General features: G+C 40.0%; 1 protein-coding gene across 1 annotated transcript in view; it reads right to left on the bottom strand.

Annotated features, from left to right (window-relative positions):
- LOC308402210 (receptor-type tyrosine-protein phosphatase gamma-like) overlaps window positions 1-17,259 on the bottom strand; it is a gene marked incomplete at its 3' end in the record, with an annotated part of 372,466 nt that overhangs the window by 64,366 nt on the left and 290,841 nt on the right. The window contains exon 8 of the mRNA XM_080890900.1: window positions 8,934-9,126. Coding sequence (XP_080747026.1) covers window positions 8,934-9,126 — 193 coding nt within the window. The remainder of the gene's footprint in view (window positions 1-8,933; window positions 9,127-17,259) is intronic.

Below are 17,259 nucleotides of genomic sequence, written 5' to 3'. Positions count from 1 at the left end.
GCTACTGCTGTCACCTTGTTTGAACTAGGGTGTTTGGGAGTTTGCCCAACCAGTCTGCATGTATTTTGTGGATTTGGAGAAGGCATTTGACTGTGTCTCTCAGGCTACGTCCACACTAATGCGTTTTCGTTTGAAAACACATCGTTTTCTCTCAGTTTTGGCCTCCTGTCCACACTGAGACGACGTTTTTGCTCAAGGAAAATGCAGTGTTTTGAAAACACTCTCGAAAGCGCATACATTTCAGAACTGAGCTGTCCCATCGCAGTGTGGACACTTGAAAATGCAGACTTTCAAAAATGATGATTGCATTTTAGTTACGTGATGCAGTCATGTGACCAATTAAACAAAGATAGCGGATGACATTATACAGGAGTTGTTTTCTCTGCTCTCAATTTTGAAAGCCCTATTAAAGATTAATATCAGTTTGTACATGCTCCAGATTATTTAATTCTTACTTGCTTTGGCAACTTTTTACTTTTGTGTAGGGCTGGGCCATATACCGTTCACGGTAATACCGGTACAATGTTAGGCAACGATAAGAAAATGAAATATCGCGATAGAATATGGGTAAAACGCGCATGCGCAGTGCCTTTGTTTTCATATGCACACGGCCGAAAAAGCACGGCGGCAACGGAGAACGAGAAGGGGGAAAGCGGATTGTTGAGTGAAACGGATGAACCAGAATTAGTTTTTAAAAATGGTGCAACTTCACTGGTTGGTGTTTGTCTGTCAGATACACAGCAAAGCACAGTTTTTTGTAGAACATGCAAGCGGGCCGTCGTTATTGCTGTATTTGTCGTTATTATTAACAATTAATAAACTCTGGCTCCCTTTCTTACAGTTTGCCTTTTAACCTGTCTTTGTGCTCGTAAATCTGGGAGTAATCTGGGTCCAAAACTCAATCCTCTTCAGATCCCCTTCAGGTCCCAAAGTCAAACAAACACTGCAGCATCACTGAGAGTTAAAAACTGTCTAAATTCTTTCATCTTTAATAAAACGATCAGCATTGGTACTTTACCAGGTGTAACTATTAAGTTTAACATCCAGGCATCCATGAAAACAATGTATTAGCGAGGCCGCGATATGGCAGCCTCGCTTCTGTCAGTCTGCCCCAGGGCAGCTGTGGCTACAACTGTAGCTGCTTCCACCAGTGTATGAATGTGAGAGTGAATGAATAGTGGTATTGTAAAGCGCTATATAAATCCAATCCATTATTATTATTATTATTATTATTGTTATTATTATTATTATTATAATATGCAGCACGGTGGTTAGCACTGTTGCCTCACAGCAAGAAGGTCCTGAGTTCAATTCCACCATCAGGCCGGGGCCTTTCTGTGTGGAGTTTGCATGCACATCGTGCCTCGACCTCCCGGTTGGCTTCGAGCTGGCGGCCACTAGCTCGAAGCCACTAGCTCGAAGCTAACGGGCGGTCGAGACCTACTACAGCCGGGAGGAACACCGCTCTCCCGGCACATCGTGCCTCGACCTCCCGGTCGGCTTCGAGCTGGCGGCCTCCGAAGAATGCGGCTAAAACTTTTGCGAGATCTCGCAATACTTTTGCGAGATCTCGCAAAAGTTTTAGCCGCATTCTTCGGAGGCCTCGCAAAAGTATTGCGAGATCTCGCAAAAGTTTTAGCCGCATTCTTCGGAGGCCGCCAGCTCGAAGCCGACCGGGAGGTCGAGGCACGATGTGCCGGGAGAGCGGTGTTCCTCCCGGCTGTAGTAGGTCTCGACCTCCCGTTAGCTTCGAGCTAGTGGGTGTCAGATCTCCAAAAACGTCGGAGCTCTTTTTCAAATATGCAATACTTTTGCGAGATCTCGCAAAAGTCCGTCTTAATTTTTTTTTTCTCCCTAATTTTTTTTTTTCTCCCTAATTTTTTTTTTTCCTCCCTAATTTTTTTTTCTCCCATGTCCCCTGGGGGGCTCCATAAATCTCCCCTAGTTGTCGCCTCCCAGCTTCACTTACACCTCAATAACCATAATCTGTAATAGAACAGAAACTGCTCTGTTAAGGATTACCAGTGACCTTCTGATGGCAGCTGATTCTGGTCTCCTATCCATCCTCATCCTTCTTGATCTTAATGCGGCGTTTGATACCATTTCTCACAATATTCTCCTGAACCGTTTAGCTTCCATTGGCATTAGTCACACCCCCTTTGCCTGGTTCACCTCATATCTCTCAGACCGCACTCAGTTTATGCAATTTAAATCCCAGTCTTCAAGTCTGTCCTGTTTCTGCTGGTGTGCCCCAGGGTTCAGTATTAGGGCCTCTTTTATTAATTATTTACATGCTCCTTCTTGGTCATATGTTCTGAAAATATAATATAAATTTTCACTGTTATGCCGATGACACCCAGCTCTACCTTTCTTCTAAACCCAGTTCATCCCTCCCACCTTCCTCCTTCTCAGACTGTCTTATTGAGATTAGATCCTGGTTCTACTCCAATTTTCTCAAACTAAACAGTAATAAAACTGAAGTTTTACTTGTTGGTACACCATCTATCTTAACCAAATCCCACGGTTTTTCTATTAACATTGAACGTTCTCCCACCCTTCCCTCCCCTCAGGGTAAGAGTTTGGGTGTCATACTTGATAATACTCTTTCATTCCAGTCTCACATTAATTCCATAACCCGGTCTGCTTACTTCCTCTTGCGTAATATTAACCGACTCCGCCCCTTCCTTCCTCCCCATGCTGCTGCCGTCCTTGTCCATAGTCTTATTACGTCCCGCATTGATTACTGCAATTCCCTCTTATTTGGTCTCCTTAAAAGGTCCCTTCATAAACTCCAACTTCTCCAAAACTCTGCAGCTCGGGTCGTAACTCCTACTCTGTCAAGAGCTCATATTACAACAGTTCTTCAGCAGCTTCATGGTTGCCCGTAGAAACCAGGATAAACTTTAAAATCGTACTTCTCACGTACAAGTGTGTCCATAAATCTGCTCCTTCATATTTGTGTGAGCTGCTCCAGATCAACACTGTTTCCTGCCCTCTCAGATCCTCATCTGCTGTTCATCTTACTGTTCCGTTCTCACATCTCATCACTGTGGGGAGCAGAGCTTTCAGTCGCTCTGCTCCTCGCTCTGGGACTCTCTGCCTCCTGCACTAAGAAATATTGACTCTCTTTCCATATTTAAGTCACAGCTCAAAACACATCTGTTTAAACTGGCTTATTCGCTTTAGTGCTGATTTTATCTGTTGTCAAGCTCTGCTTTGCAATTTTAACTTATTTTATGTATTTTATGACTATTGCTCCTTTTATTAATGTTGTTCTTTTGTAAGATGACCTTGGGTTTTTGAAAGGTGCCCTCAAATAAAATGTATTATTATTATTATTATTATTATTATTATTATTATTATATTGCACTTCTATTTTTTGTTTTTGAAATCTGCATAAAATTGCATTTTAAATTTAAATTTTAGATTTAAAGTTCTGCTAACAGCTTAAATAAAAAGATCAGTATTGCTGAACTATAAAATATTTTGGGTGCAGTGTACTTTTTGCATCCAGGTATAACAGAATAGCTTTAGTGTTTTGTTTTTTTAAACTTGAGTACAAATACAAAATGCAGCAAGACATTAAAAAACAAAAACAAAAAAAACAACAGTTTTATTGATTATAATAGACTATCGGATTCATATCGGCAGATATCCAAATTTATGATATTAGTATCAGACATAAAAAAGTGGTATGGTTTCATCTCTAGGTTATACACTACTACTACATTTAATTATTAACAATTAATAAACTCTGGCTCACTTTCTTATAGATTGCCTTTTAACCTGTCTTTCTCTGCTCTTATCTTTCTCTTTACCCCCAGTTATCACAGTGGATGGCTGCCCCTAACTGGGCATGGTTCTGCCAGAGTTAGAATAGCAGAAAAACTCCTATTAAAAAGGAGTTTCTTTCCCCCGTCATTCCCATTGTTGCCAAGTGCTTGCTCGTAGGGGGTCGGTGATTGTTGGCTTCCTGCTCAGGTAGTAGGTCTTTACCTTATAATTTAAAGTGTTCTGAGGCAATTGTTCTTCTGAATTGGCGCAATGTAAACGAAGCTCACTTGAAAATTTGATCAAATTGAAGTACCAGTCACTGAATATTTTTTCTTTAAAATCACCTGCTATAAAGAGCCTCAAGATGGTTGTGTGAGAAATCCCAGTAGATAGGGATGGGTATCGTTTAGGTTTTATCCGATACCGGTGCCAAATTGGTACTTTTGAAACGGTGCCGGTGCTCAAATGGTGCTCAAACCGGTGCTTAAAGAATGGAGAACACAAAATTGGTCCAAAAACCTCTCATGTTCAGCTGGTTTTTTGTAAAAAGATAACAATGTTAGCCTTTTCTGCAGCTATGGGACATATATGGTATCACTCTTGGCTGGAAGCAGTGCTTAAACAATGGAAAAAACACAAACTTTGTCCAAAAACCTCTCATGTTTAGCTGTTTTCCACTTTTTCTTTGGTCATTTTAGCCTTTTTGGCCAGGGTGAAGGGAGTATCTGCCATCAAACAAGAAGACAGCCGCATGTAACTACGACGGTGTTTGCTAGTTCACCTTACATGCATTAATGTAATAACGTGGTTAGCCTACTCAACGTAAATTACACACGAACAACATTAAGCTACTCACGCAGAGAAGAACGGCTGCTGCTGCATCATCATCCTCATCATTTCTGCTACACTGGCAGGGCTAGGGGCCAGGACTCTCCTCTTCGGGTTTTTGGGGATGTTGCTAACTCCGGGTCTGATAACAGGCAACCCACCCGCAGTAGATGTGCTCAGTGTGAGGTCTCGCAGCAAGCTATTAAATACAGCGCATTTCTCGGCTTTTAAAAAAAACGCTATGCGTCGCCAGGTGTTTCATCGGATTTGAGGTGTTACCTCCTTTGACAGTATCACAGTATCAGCTTAAAGCACTTGTTGCAGGCTGCTGAGTTTGCATCTTTTGCTGTGAAGTACAGCCAGACTTTTGACCGCTTCGCCTTGGACATTTTTAATCTGTAGCTCTGCTCTAAAAGAACGTACGTACCTGGACCCGCCTACTATCCTCGGAAACGTAAAATGATTGGCTAGAAGTGTATCACAGCTCAGGAAAAAACAGCACCGAAATAAAGCACCGAAATGTGCGCTGCTTTTCGGTCTGGTTACTACCGTTTATGTCAGAACCGGTGCCATCATGGCACCGGACACCGGTACCCATCCCTACCAGTAGATCACCAGTTTCCAAAATACTCATACAATACTCTGACACATTCAAAGTCACTTAGATCGGATTTTTCTCCATTCTAATGCTTAGTTAATACTTTCTACTGTAATTCAAACCATGTTCTTCCTTCCTAAATATACTGAATTGCTGCCATGTAACTGGGTGATTAGATATTTGCATTAAGAAGCGGTTTAGACAGCTGTACCTGTTATTTTCATTTTAACTGTAATTCTACACACTTCCATCCAGCCGTCTTCCCTCCTCCTGATCTGCATTTCTTCTTTGCATACAGAAAATGTCTCATAGTAGCACTCAAGGACATCCTACACGAGCAAGCATAATGTGCCAGGAAAACACACACACACACACGCGTATGTGGAAGAGTGGGTTTGTGCATGTCTAGCATATATACTTTCCTTGCGGACCATATGGAACAGTGCCTGAAGGAAGGTTGGGGACAAACTCTTTAGGGAGAGATGACAGTGAACAGATGCTAGGCCTCACATGCAGACTTATAAGTCCACAGAGAAAAACAAGCACATTCACAAACACACAGCATGCATACACAAACTCTGCACACGTTGTAGCATTCTTTGACTGGTAATGAGGTGAGAGTGGGAGGTTGGCCAGTGTGCCTCCCACTGCCTTATGTTAGGAGAGTTAACAGAATTAGTACTAAAAAGACAGATAATCCAAAAGCACACAAAAAGAAAAGACAATCTGTACATATACTTCGTTTATTAACATTAAGAATCATTACCATGGAAGAATGATGTGAGGATATATTTTAGCAGATTAGGAATTCTGTATAGATCACCTGGGAGACCAAGTGATAGAACCAAGCACTAACAGAGGGTCAATGCCAACATTTTAAACAACCCTAGAACCACCAGGATGTGTCATTTTGACTCTATCCTGCAAAAACTAACAATAGTTACAAAGTTAAGACATTAGATTGAACATTGAAAAAAAATTACAACTTATTTTGGGGAATTGGTTGAGTTACAGTAGCTATGCTAAAACAGATCACTCACTGTGAAACAAAACAGGATATTGTCTACATTTTTTATTTGCCTACAGCTGGATACAATGCCATAAGAAATGCTTTAATCAATTAATTATTGTAAAAGTAGAACACTGAAAGTTTATCACCTTGTCCACATGCCTCAGTGTCATCAAACCAAGCCTCAGTCTGCTCCACTTGGCTTAAAAGCAATAAGATTGAGCTGCTCTGCCTGGGATTTCACTTTTTATTTCTTCAGATTAGTTCTCTGCACTTTGGACTCTCAGCTCATTTCAGCTCAGTTCATAGCAGCGAGGGAAATGTAGCTGTTTAAGCTAGTACAAGTACCTGACCCAAAGTAGCATTTTCCCTTTCTTTGATCCAAGCATAGATTGAAACTACAGATGTAAATACCAATACCTCCTTTTATATAAATTAAGTCAATGAATATGAATAGGTCAGAGGTGTGGACTCGAGTCACATGACTTGGACTCGAGTCAGACTCGAGTCATTAATTTTATGACTTTAGATTTGACTTGAAAAAATGTTCTAAGACTTGTGACTTGACTTGGACTTTTACACCAATGACCTGGGACTTGAATTGGACTTGAACCGGTTTACTTGAAAAGACTTGATATTTCACCCCAAATATAAAATTTAACATGTATATTAGATGTACATGTAGATTGAAAATGTGACGTCATTCAGGGGTAGAACCGCAAAGGATTCTGGGAACTCGTGGCAAGAGGTACTAGCGCACGCAGGCTTTCAATTAAAATCAGTTATACAGCGATAAAAAGAAACACAAAAATGTCAAGAAGCCGTTGTACTATTAACTGCAATAGCCGGTCACATGACAGCCACGGAAAGCCGACGGGTAAAGAGATCGGTTGTTATCGGATTACGTCATTGAAGAGAAATTGTTTGAGCCATGTTTCCGAAGTAACAAAGACGCGACTGGATTGCAGCCATTCAAAGACCAAATATAACGTCCCAGAACACTCCAGCTCCCAGGTTAGTCTGCTCCAAGCATTTACACAAAGGTCAGTCTGCTGTTGTAGTTAATGCGTCATTTTTCTTAACATAATTGGTGATATAGGTTACAAGCAAGTCTGGCGCTGAACAGAAATTGTCGCGCTATGCTCCTTTGTTTATTGTGCATAAATAGTGAATTGTCCTGACACAATATTGCGTTTCGCTTCTGTTATTATGGTACATTGACAAAAACATATACTTTTATTCACAGGATAAAACAGTTTTTATGTATCACTAATTGCCCAGTACGATTACAGCATACAGTATTATTGTCACTGCTACATTTCTGTAACGCGTACCAGAAATTATTTCTACTACTAATTAATTACCGTTGAGCTCAAAGGTCCTATTAATAAACGGTTAACGAATGTGTATTTATGAAGACGATTTGTGAGACTGGTAAACTTATGATACGTACGATGGTCTTTACTTTCTACACGGTGCATTTCAAGGTCCTGCACCCATCCGTCGGTAAACTGTACCTGGGCTTGTTGCAGTGACCTGAAGTTACTAAACTTCATGAGTGTATGCACTCACTCCAAGAACCGTATGATTATAAATATGCAAATAAACATGCTACGATGAGATAGCTGACTTCATCTAACTAGCAAATGTTGTCCAGGCTACGTTGGTGATGCAGTTTTTTTTAATGTGTATGATATTTTTGTCATGCGATTTCAAAGCCGGTGTTGTGCCAAAAAGTGATTGTCTGCCAAAAACTGATTTCCAATGTTTCCGTGTATTTTTTTCCGTGTAATATCTTTATGTATGTTCGTAAATAGACTTCGGTGAACAGGGTTTACAAAGGGGTTATATATAGAATTAAAAAATTATCAGTTTTTCAAGTATCTTCACAACTCTGTGTTATTGTACTTACATTATAACCAATCCGGTCCCTTATCCCTACTTAAAATATTTTTAAAGAACTATTGGAATATTTGCTGCCATTTCTGCTGTCCTCTTGGCCAACTTACTCTTACAAAAGACATTTTTAATGTTAATGAGATTGTTTTTAACTGCAAAAATAAAGGTTATATAAAAGTCACTGCCAAAAACTGATTGTGGCTTCTACCTTGTTACACGGATGTTGTTTGTGGCTCAAGATGACTATATGTCATCCATGAGGGATGCATTTGACATCTGTTTCATATATTATAGCCCAACAAGTTACTTATAGCAGTTTAAATACAAGCAATCAATTTTGGCAAATACCGGAAATCAGTTTTTGGCAGACAATCACTTTTTGGCACAACACCGGTCCTACAACCGCATCCAAGAATAACATGCAGCTTATCTCAGAACTATCGGTGAAAATTATTCTTGGAGCTAAGTTTAATTGAGCTGCAAGTTCACTATTTTGTCATGTGTTGAGAAAAACACAGATTTAAAAATTACATGGTCCAATATTTACATTTAGCATAACTGCAACCTTCTTTTTTCGTTTTTTTTTAAAGACTCGAAAAGACTTGAAATTCAAAATTTCAGACTTGTGACTTTACTCGGACTTTTACACCAGTGACTTGAGACTCGACTCTGACTTGCCTGACATTACTTGAGACTTGACTTGAGACTTGAGGATAAAGACTTGAGACTTACTTGAGACTTGCAAAACAATGACTTGGTCCCACCTCTGGAATAGGTAATATAAAAAAAACCAAAAAATTAATACTTAAAGTGTGAACATCCTACCTTTGGAAGCCTCTGTGCCATACGGGTTGCTGCCGCTGTCATTTAGGTCAGGCAACCAGGCATCTTTTACTGCAGACTTGAAGACGTGCCGGTTATCTAAGCTCTGGATGGGCCTGAAGTTGCTGCGCAGATACTCCACCGACTTAACATGGTCTTGTTGCTCTGTAGTGAAGATGGAGTAGAAAGCCTCCAACTGGTGGTAGTAGGGAAAGTGAACATTACAGCAAAATAGAGATACGAGTGGAGACAGGTAGTTATTACCAAGCAGAAGTCAATTTGGTTATTTTGAGTGTCTTTTCATTCTTTTTTTGCACTCATCACACAGAAGCAAAAGCCAATTTTACTGACAAAATAAAACAAAGCATTTCACAAAAATTAAGAATATGAGCAGGAAAATAAAGAAACTTTGATAATTGCCTGGCACGTGGCAGTGACCAATAAAGGACCTGACATAAAAATACACAGGTTTCAACGCACTGAAATATAAATTAATAAAAATGAAATAACATAAACACATAACACACATTTGAAAACAACTGCATGCAAATATATAAATGATAAATAAATGCATTTTAAAAAATAAGCAAACATGGGACACTACAAAAATGCTGAATGCTCACTGTTACTATTCCATTAAAAAAAAAGAAAAAACTTTGTCATTCCACCAGTAAAAAAAAAATTTTTTTTTAAAAAGGCCTGTGAGTTTGAGGGTCCTGCACAGTATCTTAGCTGTTCCTAGGATCGCGCTCTTCTGGACAGAGATCTCCGATGTTGTTCCTGGGATCTGCTGGAGCCACTCCTTTAGCTTGGGGTCACTGTACCTAGTGCTCTGATTACCAGTAGGACCACTGTTACCTTCACCCTCCACACCTTCTTGACTTTTTATTTCAGCCCAGGTTCTTGTGTTCCTTCTCCCTGATGTTGCTATCATTCAGTATTGCTACATTTATCACGACAGCCATCTTCCTCTGATTCCTCTTCTTGTCCACCACTGTCTGGTTGGTTAGCCATCACCAGTTTGTCAGTATCTGAAAATCCCATAGGATCTTAGTTTGGTCCTTCTCGACCACTCTCTGCCTCCGTTTCACCAAACCTTTCACCAAACCCCCAAGCCTCAGTTTCACTAAAACCTTTGTTCTCTTCTGAATCACTCGTGTTCCATTTTGACCTCAGGACTTCCAGGCCATACTCTGCACAGATGTTCTTGTATACTATGTAGAGATGGCACGATACCACTTTTTTATGTCCGATACCGATATCATAAATTTGGATATCTGCCGATACCGATATGAATCAGATATAGTGTAGCTTGTAATCAATAAAACTGTTTTTTATAAATAACTTGCTGCATTTTGTATAAGTTCATACTCAAGTTTTAAAAACAAAACAAAACACTAAAGTTATTCTGTTATACTCGTATGCAAAAAATACACTGCACCCAAAATATTTTATAGTTCAGCAAAACTGATCAATCTAATAAATTTAAACCTACTCCATCATCCCTATTCTGGTATCTTAAAAACCCTCTACTGCATGACTTTTTAATTTTTGGGGAAAAAATATTTCTCCTTATTTTGGGGGAGCTTTACACAGCAAAATCTCCAGTGTTAAATTAACACTAGAGAGTGTCTATACAGGGAGTGCAGAATTATTAGGCAAATGAGTATTTTGTCCACATCATCCTCTTCATGCATGTTGTCTTACTCCAAGCTGTATAGGCTCGAAAGCCTACTACCAATTAAGCATATTAGGTGATGTGCATCTCTGTAATGAGAAGGGGTGTGGTCTAATGACATCAACACCCTATACCAGGTGTGCATAATTATTAGGCAACGTCCTTTCCTTTGGCAAAATGGGTCAAAAGAAGGACTTGACGGGCTCAGAAAAGTCAAAAATAGTGAGATATCTTGCAGAGGGATGCAGCAGTCTCAAAATTGCAAAGCTTCTGAAGCGTGATCATCGAACAATCAAGCGTTTCATTCAAAATAGTCAACAGGGTCGCAAGAAGCGTGTGGAAAAACCAAGGCGCAAAATAACTGCCCATGAACTGAGAAAAGTCAAGCGTGCAGCTGCCAAGATGCCACTTGCCACCAGTTTGGCCATATTTCAGAGCTGCAACATCACTGGAGTGCCCAAAAGCACAAGGTGTGCAATACTCAGAGACATGGCCAAGGTAAGAAAGGCTGAAAGACGACCACCACTGAACAAGACACACAAGCTGAAACGTCAAGACTGGGCCAAGAAATATCTCAAGACTGGTTTTTCTAAGGTTTTATGGACTGATGAAATGAGAGTGAGTCTTGATGGGCCAGATGGATGGGCCCGTGGCTGGATTGGTAAAGGGCAGAGAGCTCCAGTCCCACTCAGACGCCAGCAAGGTGGAGGTGGAGTACTGGTTTGGGCTGGTATCATCAAAGATGAGCTTGTGGGGCCTTTTCGGGTTGAGGATGGAGTCAAGCTCAACTCCCAGTCCTACTGCCAGTTTCTGGAAGACACCTTCTTCAAGCAGTGGTACAGGAAGAAGTCTGCATCCTTCAAGAAAAACATGATTTTCATGCAGGACAATGCTCCATCACACGCGTCCAAGTACTCCACAGCGTGGCTGGCAAGAAAGGGTATAAAAGAAGAAAAACTAATGACATGGCCTCCTTGTTCACCTGATCTGAACCCCATTGAGAACCTGTGGTCCATCATCAAATGTGAGATTTACAAGGAGGGAAAACAGTACACCTCTCTGAACAGTGTCTGGGAGGCTGTGGTTGCTGCTGCACGCAATGTTGATGGTGAACAGATCAAAACACTGACAGAATCCATGGATGGCAGGCTTTTGAGTGTCCTTGCAAAGAAAGGTGGCTATATTGGTCGCTGATTTGTTTTTGTTTTGTTTTTGAATGTCAGAAATGTATATTTGTGAATGTGGAGATGTTATATTGGTGTCACTGGTAAAAATAAATAATTGAAATGGGTATATATTTGTTTTTTGTTAAGTTGCCTAATAATTATGCACAGTAATAGTCACCTGCACACACAGATATCCCCCTAAAATAGCTCAAACTAAAAACAAACTAAAAACTACTTCCAAAAACATTCAGCTTTGATATTAATGAGTTTTTTGGGTTCATTGAGAACATGGTTGTTGTTCAATAATAACATTATTCCTCAAAAATACAACTTGCCTAATAATTCTGCACTCCCTGTATGGGTCCACACCTCTGAGTGATAAATACAACACTGTTGAGTGTTAAATTAACACTTTTGACAGTGTTATATGTTTAAAAGTAACCTAGTCAGTTTTGAAGATTAACAATGGCTAACACTGAGCAGTGCTTGTTTTCTAACACTGGAATATTTCTAACATTTTGAGTTATTTTCCAGCTCACTGTCCTCACTTTCTGAGGACAGAAAGTGCACATTCCCTTGGTTTCCTTGCATAAAAGGTTTTTACATCCATGTCCTGTAATTATGAGTAGATTGTAAAGTAAAAACATTGACTATGATCATATAAATGCACACAAACACATCTCTACACACATATGCAAATGCATTATATTGCCTGAAAAAGATTGGGCTAACTGCGCAGTGTTGCCTTGAGGCAAAGAATGAAAATTAACAGTTTTACTGTATAAATAAATTTAAAAAAGTAGAACAAACAATCAAATATGCTTCTTAACATATTCATGCACATACAAGTATTTTTTAATATACATTTATTTCACTATAAACATGTAAAATAGTGATCTTTATCTTGCCTCCTAATGGAGATGTCTGTCATGTAGTGCAGCTTGCAGAAAGGGGTCCTGCCCCCCAAATGAAAGTCACACCACCTTCAACTCTTCATTTTATTTCAAAGAGATGTGCCTGGTAGCATTATTTGGAAAAAAAAAAGGTTGTTTTTTTTGAAGGGCCAGTGTAAGGCATGAAAATGTGGTTTGTTGCCACAGGGCAATGCTATGCTGTAGAGGGTTAAAGAGTACTTAGCAGAAATATTAAACAACCTAACTAATAGGGTTGCCAACTCCCAGCAAAAATATTAGGGATCCGCCCCCACCCTCCACCTCACAATGCTTAATCGTCATAATCAACTTTAATTTAATGCACGTGCAAAACAAATGCACTAGTGATGTGGTGTTCGCGAACGAAACGGCTCTTAGAGCTGGATCTTTGAAGTGAACTACGTGAGCCGGATCCTTAATGGGAGCCGTGGTTTTTTTTGTTTTTTTGTTTTTTCTTCTTTCTCTCACCCTCTCTCTCGCACTTTTTTTTTTGCTTCACTCCGCACGCGAGCCTTGTGCTTGCGCTGAGCAGAGGGGGGAGGGGCAGTAGTTACACTCGCAGTAGCACAGGAACAGAGCAGGAGAGAGAGAGAGAGAGCCAGGGACAACAACGTCACATTAGAAAGGTATAGTAATCATCCACAACTATTTTCAGTTGCAGATGATAAATGATTCAGAAAGTTTATTCATGCAGGTCCATATGACAGAGAATATGCATGTTCTTTTAGTTTTCATATTATAATTTATATTTAATTGTGTTGTGGTTTGCAGTGTTTTGTGTTGTTTCACTTTAAATTTGTTTAAAAGGAAAAAGCTGAAAATTTAAATAGTTAAAAGTTTAAAATGTAAATAGTTGATTTTTGTATTATATGATTTATTTATTACATTTTATGTGGAGTGAACAAATAAAAGTATATTTACAGTGGCCCCTACAGACAAAGCACGTACAAACTCCAAAACACGTACAAAACACAACAGAAGTGCTCCAGGATGCTAGGGGGCAGTGTTGAGCTTTTGTTACCTAGTGGCTAAACAAGCCAGCAAGTACCAATGACCGGATTTGGTGTGTGGTAGTAACAGGTAAATGTAAATTCTTTTTTAATTATTTGAATATATATGAGTGCTTGTGTATAAATACACACACAATACACATATGCTTTCAGTTGTGTTATTTAAGTGATCTAGGTAGCTCTGTTTTGGAAGTTCCGTTAACGCTAGAAATGTGTTTTGGAGTCTGTACGTGCTTTGTCTCTAGGGTCCACTGTATATATTTATATATAAACATATATAAATAAAACCACTTTTTTTTTTACATTAATAATTCCTTTTGTGCATAATTTCATATTGTTGTTAATAATAAATTAATTAAAGCAACAAAACAACCTGAAGAGCCGGTTCTTTATAGTGAGCCGAGCCAAAAGAGCTGGTTCTCTAAAAAGAGCCGGAAATCCCATCACTATTTCCCTCCCAGGCTTCTAGACTTCTGATTGACCAAAATTTTGTTTTTAGCCTTTACATGTGGACAGACATATTTTTTTAAAACTGCACGTGTGGATGAGATTTTTTTTTTTAAAAACGAAAATGGAAAATCTCTGTTAGAGTGAATTGTTAAATGTTGTCATTTTTATGCTTACCATCTCTACATTGTTTCAAACTGTGTGATCAAAGACATTCCTTTGTTCCCCTCTCCAGCCTGTCGAATGGTGGGAGGCTGTAGTGTTTTATTACAGGCACATCCCATGTGAAGGTTCTGTTTTGTTGTTTAGTAAACTTCCTGCCCTTCATGGCCTCACTTGTGTTGTGCATGGTGAACCAATAAAGGAATTGAGCCATATATAGGGTGTGGGGGAGACTACCCTTTTTATGACCAAGGATGTTGTTAAAAACAGTTGTTATCAGGAAGTCCCGCACACAGAAAGACACACTCACGTACACACACACACACACACACACACACACACACACAATGCCTTATCTTTTGTAACCATAGGGGGGTTTTACAATGGGAGGTGCTTGTGTGTACTGTAACTGTTTTCAATAAAAGGCGGCAAGCGGAGCCCTGAGTCGAGGTCGTCTGTGGTAGGATTCAGAGTGCTCTGAGACACCGACCGGGGCCTCCCTTGCGCAAGTAAAATTGATTGATCACTGTTGCCTTGCATCATTCCTTCACGGAAATAAGTCTCACGAGTCAGCGAGGTCTAAGTTTTGACTCAACAATCTCCATTTTTAAAAATACCTGTGTACGTGTGGATATAGCCTAAGTATATTTATTTGAAAATCCAAATCACCATATCAGTATTTATTCTGAAGAGGTATTTTACAATGTCATGTTACAATTTAAAATGTTCTGAACCATCTCAGGTGGAAGGATTAACTCACCCATCCTACTTAGAATTGGTACTCATAGGTTAATCTCACTAGTATTTCTCTGTTGACATCTCAATTTTAGGGCAATTGTGAAATGAGTCGAGTATAACAAAAAACATTAAAAGGTTGACGACACACGAGACCGGCTCTTCATACACATGTGTCCACACACGCAGTCTGTTTGAAAGGAGCCGATTTTTGTTGAGCTGTCATGTAAGTATCTGAGCATCGGCCCCTTTTTGCTAACCCTACTTCAACTATCATCCAAAACGAAAGTGTTTCAAAAAGCAAAACTCAACAGGCCTTTGATTTTATTCACTTCAGGCTGAATCTCGTTTCGAAAACCTGAGCCCAAAGCAACCGTAAGTCAATTACAAAATGAAAAGTGTCACTGAAATTCCAGGAGGTAGCTTACAAAAGCTGTATTCAGGAGTTTCCTGTCATGTCAAATGTTTACGTGCAATAAAGTTTCTACTCAAATCAGCACATATGTCTTTATTGGCAGTGTTAAATTGATTGTACTGCTTACACGTATTGTTGGTATGTTGTCCTTTGAAAATAGAATAAACATATTCCTTCCATATACAAACATTTTAAATAAATAATATGTACTGAGCACTGTTATGTACCCGGTAGGTTTGGGTGGGAATTTTGTAAAGCGCTTTATTGAAGTAATGTGGCGGTCAAACAGGTGGTCGGCGGGCTGCAAGTGGTCACATGTGATGGCCCTGGTTTTCCTGAGACAGGAGAATCTGGCAATGGCCTACAGGGGTGGCAGAGGGCAGCCAGGGATTTTTGGGGCAGTGTTTATTGTCCTCGGCGCAGCCCCCTGCGTACTAAACACCCAGGCAGTAAGAGAGTACGCTCTCAAATGAGGAGTGGCAGAAGGTCAGGTTATTTTCCTCAGGACACAGGAAGTGTAGCTGCTGCAGGACCTTCTTTACCAAGTGGACCAGAAAAAAAAAAGTTTGTTATTGCTATAAACATGGGCAAAATATTGTTCTGTCAGTAGTCTTAATGCCGGATCACCTTCTTATTTATGTTAAGTAACAGGGCTTAATAATTAGGGTGGATGGATTTTCCTTCTCATTAGGGATCAAGGGGTCACTTCAAGGAGGAGTCTCTGGAGGTAGCTTATTAGCAGAGGATTAGTGTCACTTTTGAGTGTGTGCAAGACAATGATGCATCTGTGGTACCAAATACTCAATTTATGTTTTATTTATAGAGCACTTTTCTCAACACTTTGGAGCTCAAAGTACTTTCTATAAAACCACACACACGCACACGCACACACACACACATGCACACACACACACCATTAAGTGCGCAGCATCTGCTGAGTTATTCTGCTCAAGCTGGCCTGGTTACACAGGATTTCCTTCACAATTACAATATGATGAACGTAGTAAATAACATCAAGTCACACATAACACTGAGTTGAACTGAACAATGGTTATCTTTGCATTTCCCAAAGAAAAACCTTGACAGTTTTAAAGTATAAACTACTGAAGGCACAGGGCAAGTTTAACATCAGGGCTCTTTATTTAATGCTTACTTCCATACTGTTCATATTTCGTGCTTTGACAGTATGATTAAGGCCAAATCTTCCCTTATAATAATGTCTACACCAAAAGCGGAAGGACAGATCAATTTGGAATGGAGTTATCTAACACATTTTCAGACAGCAGAGTGGTTTTACAACTTAATTGGAGAAAATTATCACTCAGGTCACTTTTTACCTAAAGCACGGAGTAATAACAGCCACAGTGATTTAAAAAAAGGTGGTGATGCATCCAGTGAGGATGCTCTCAATGGCACAGCGATAGAAGGTCCTGAGGATGCGGGGGCTCATGCCGAATCTTTTCAGTCTCCTGAGAAAGAAGAGGCGCTGCTGCGCCTTCTTCACTGTTTTGTTTGTGTGTACTGACCACGTAAGATCCTCAGCCAGGTGTACGCCAAGGAACCGGAAGCTGCTCACTCTCTCCACAGCAGCGCCGTTGATGGTGATGGGGGTGTGTACTTCTCTGCACCTCCGGAAGTCCACTATCAACTCCTTTGTCTTTGCGACGTTGAGGGTGAGATGGTTGTCTTGACACCAGTGGGTCAGGGCGCTGACCTCCTCCCTGTAAGCCGTCTCATCACCGTTGGTGATAAGACCCACCACTGTAGTGTCGTCCGCAAACTTC

The sequence above is a fragment of the Rhamphochromis sp. 'chilingali' genome, assembly GCF_963969265.1.
Source record: "Rhamphochromis sp. 'chilingali' genome assembly, chromosome: 9".
Lineage (NCBI taxonomy): Eukaryota > Metazoa > Chordata > Actinopteri > Cichliformes > Cichlidae > Rhamphochromis > Rhamphochromis sp. 'chilingali'.
The sequence above is the reverse complement of the archived record's forward strand: the minus strand, read 5'-3'. Positions and strand labels throughout refer to the sequence as shown.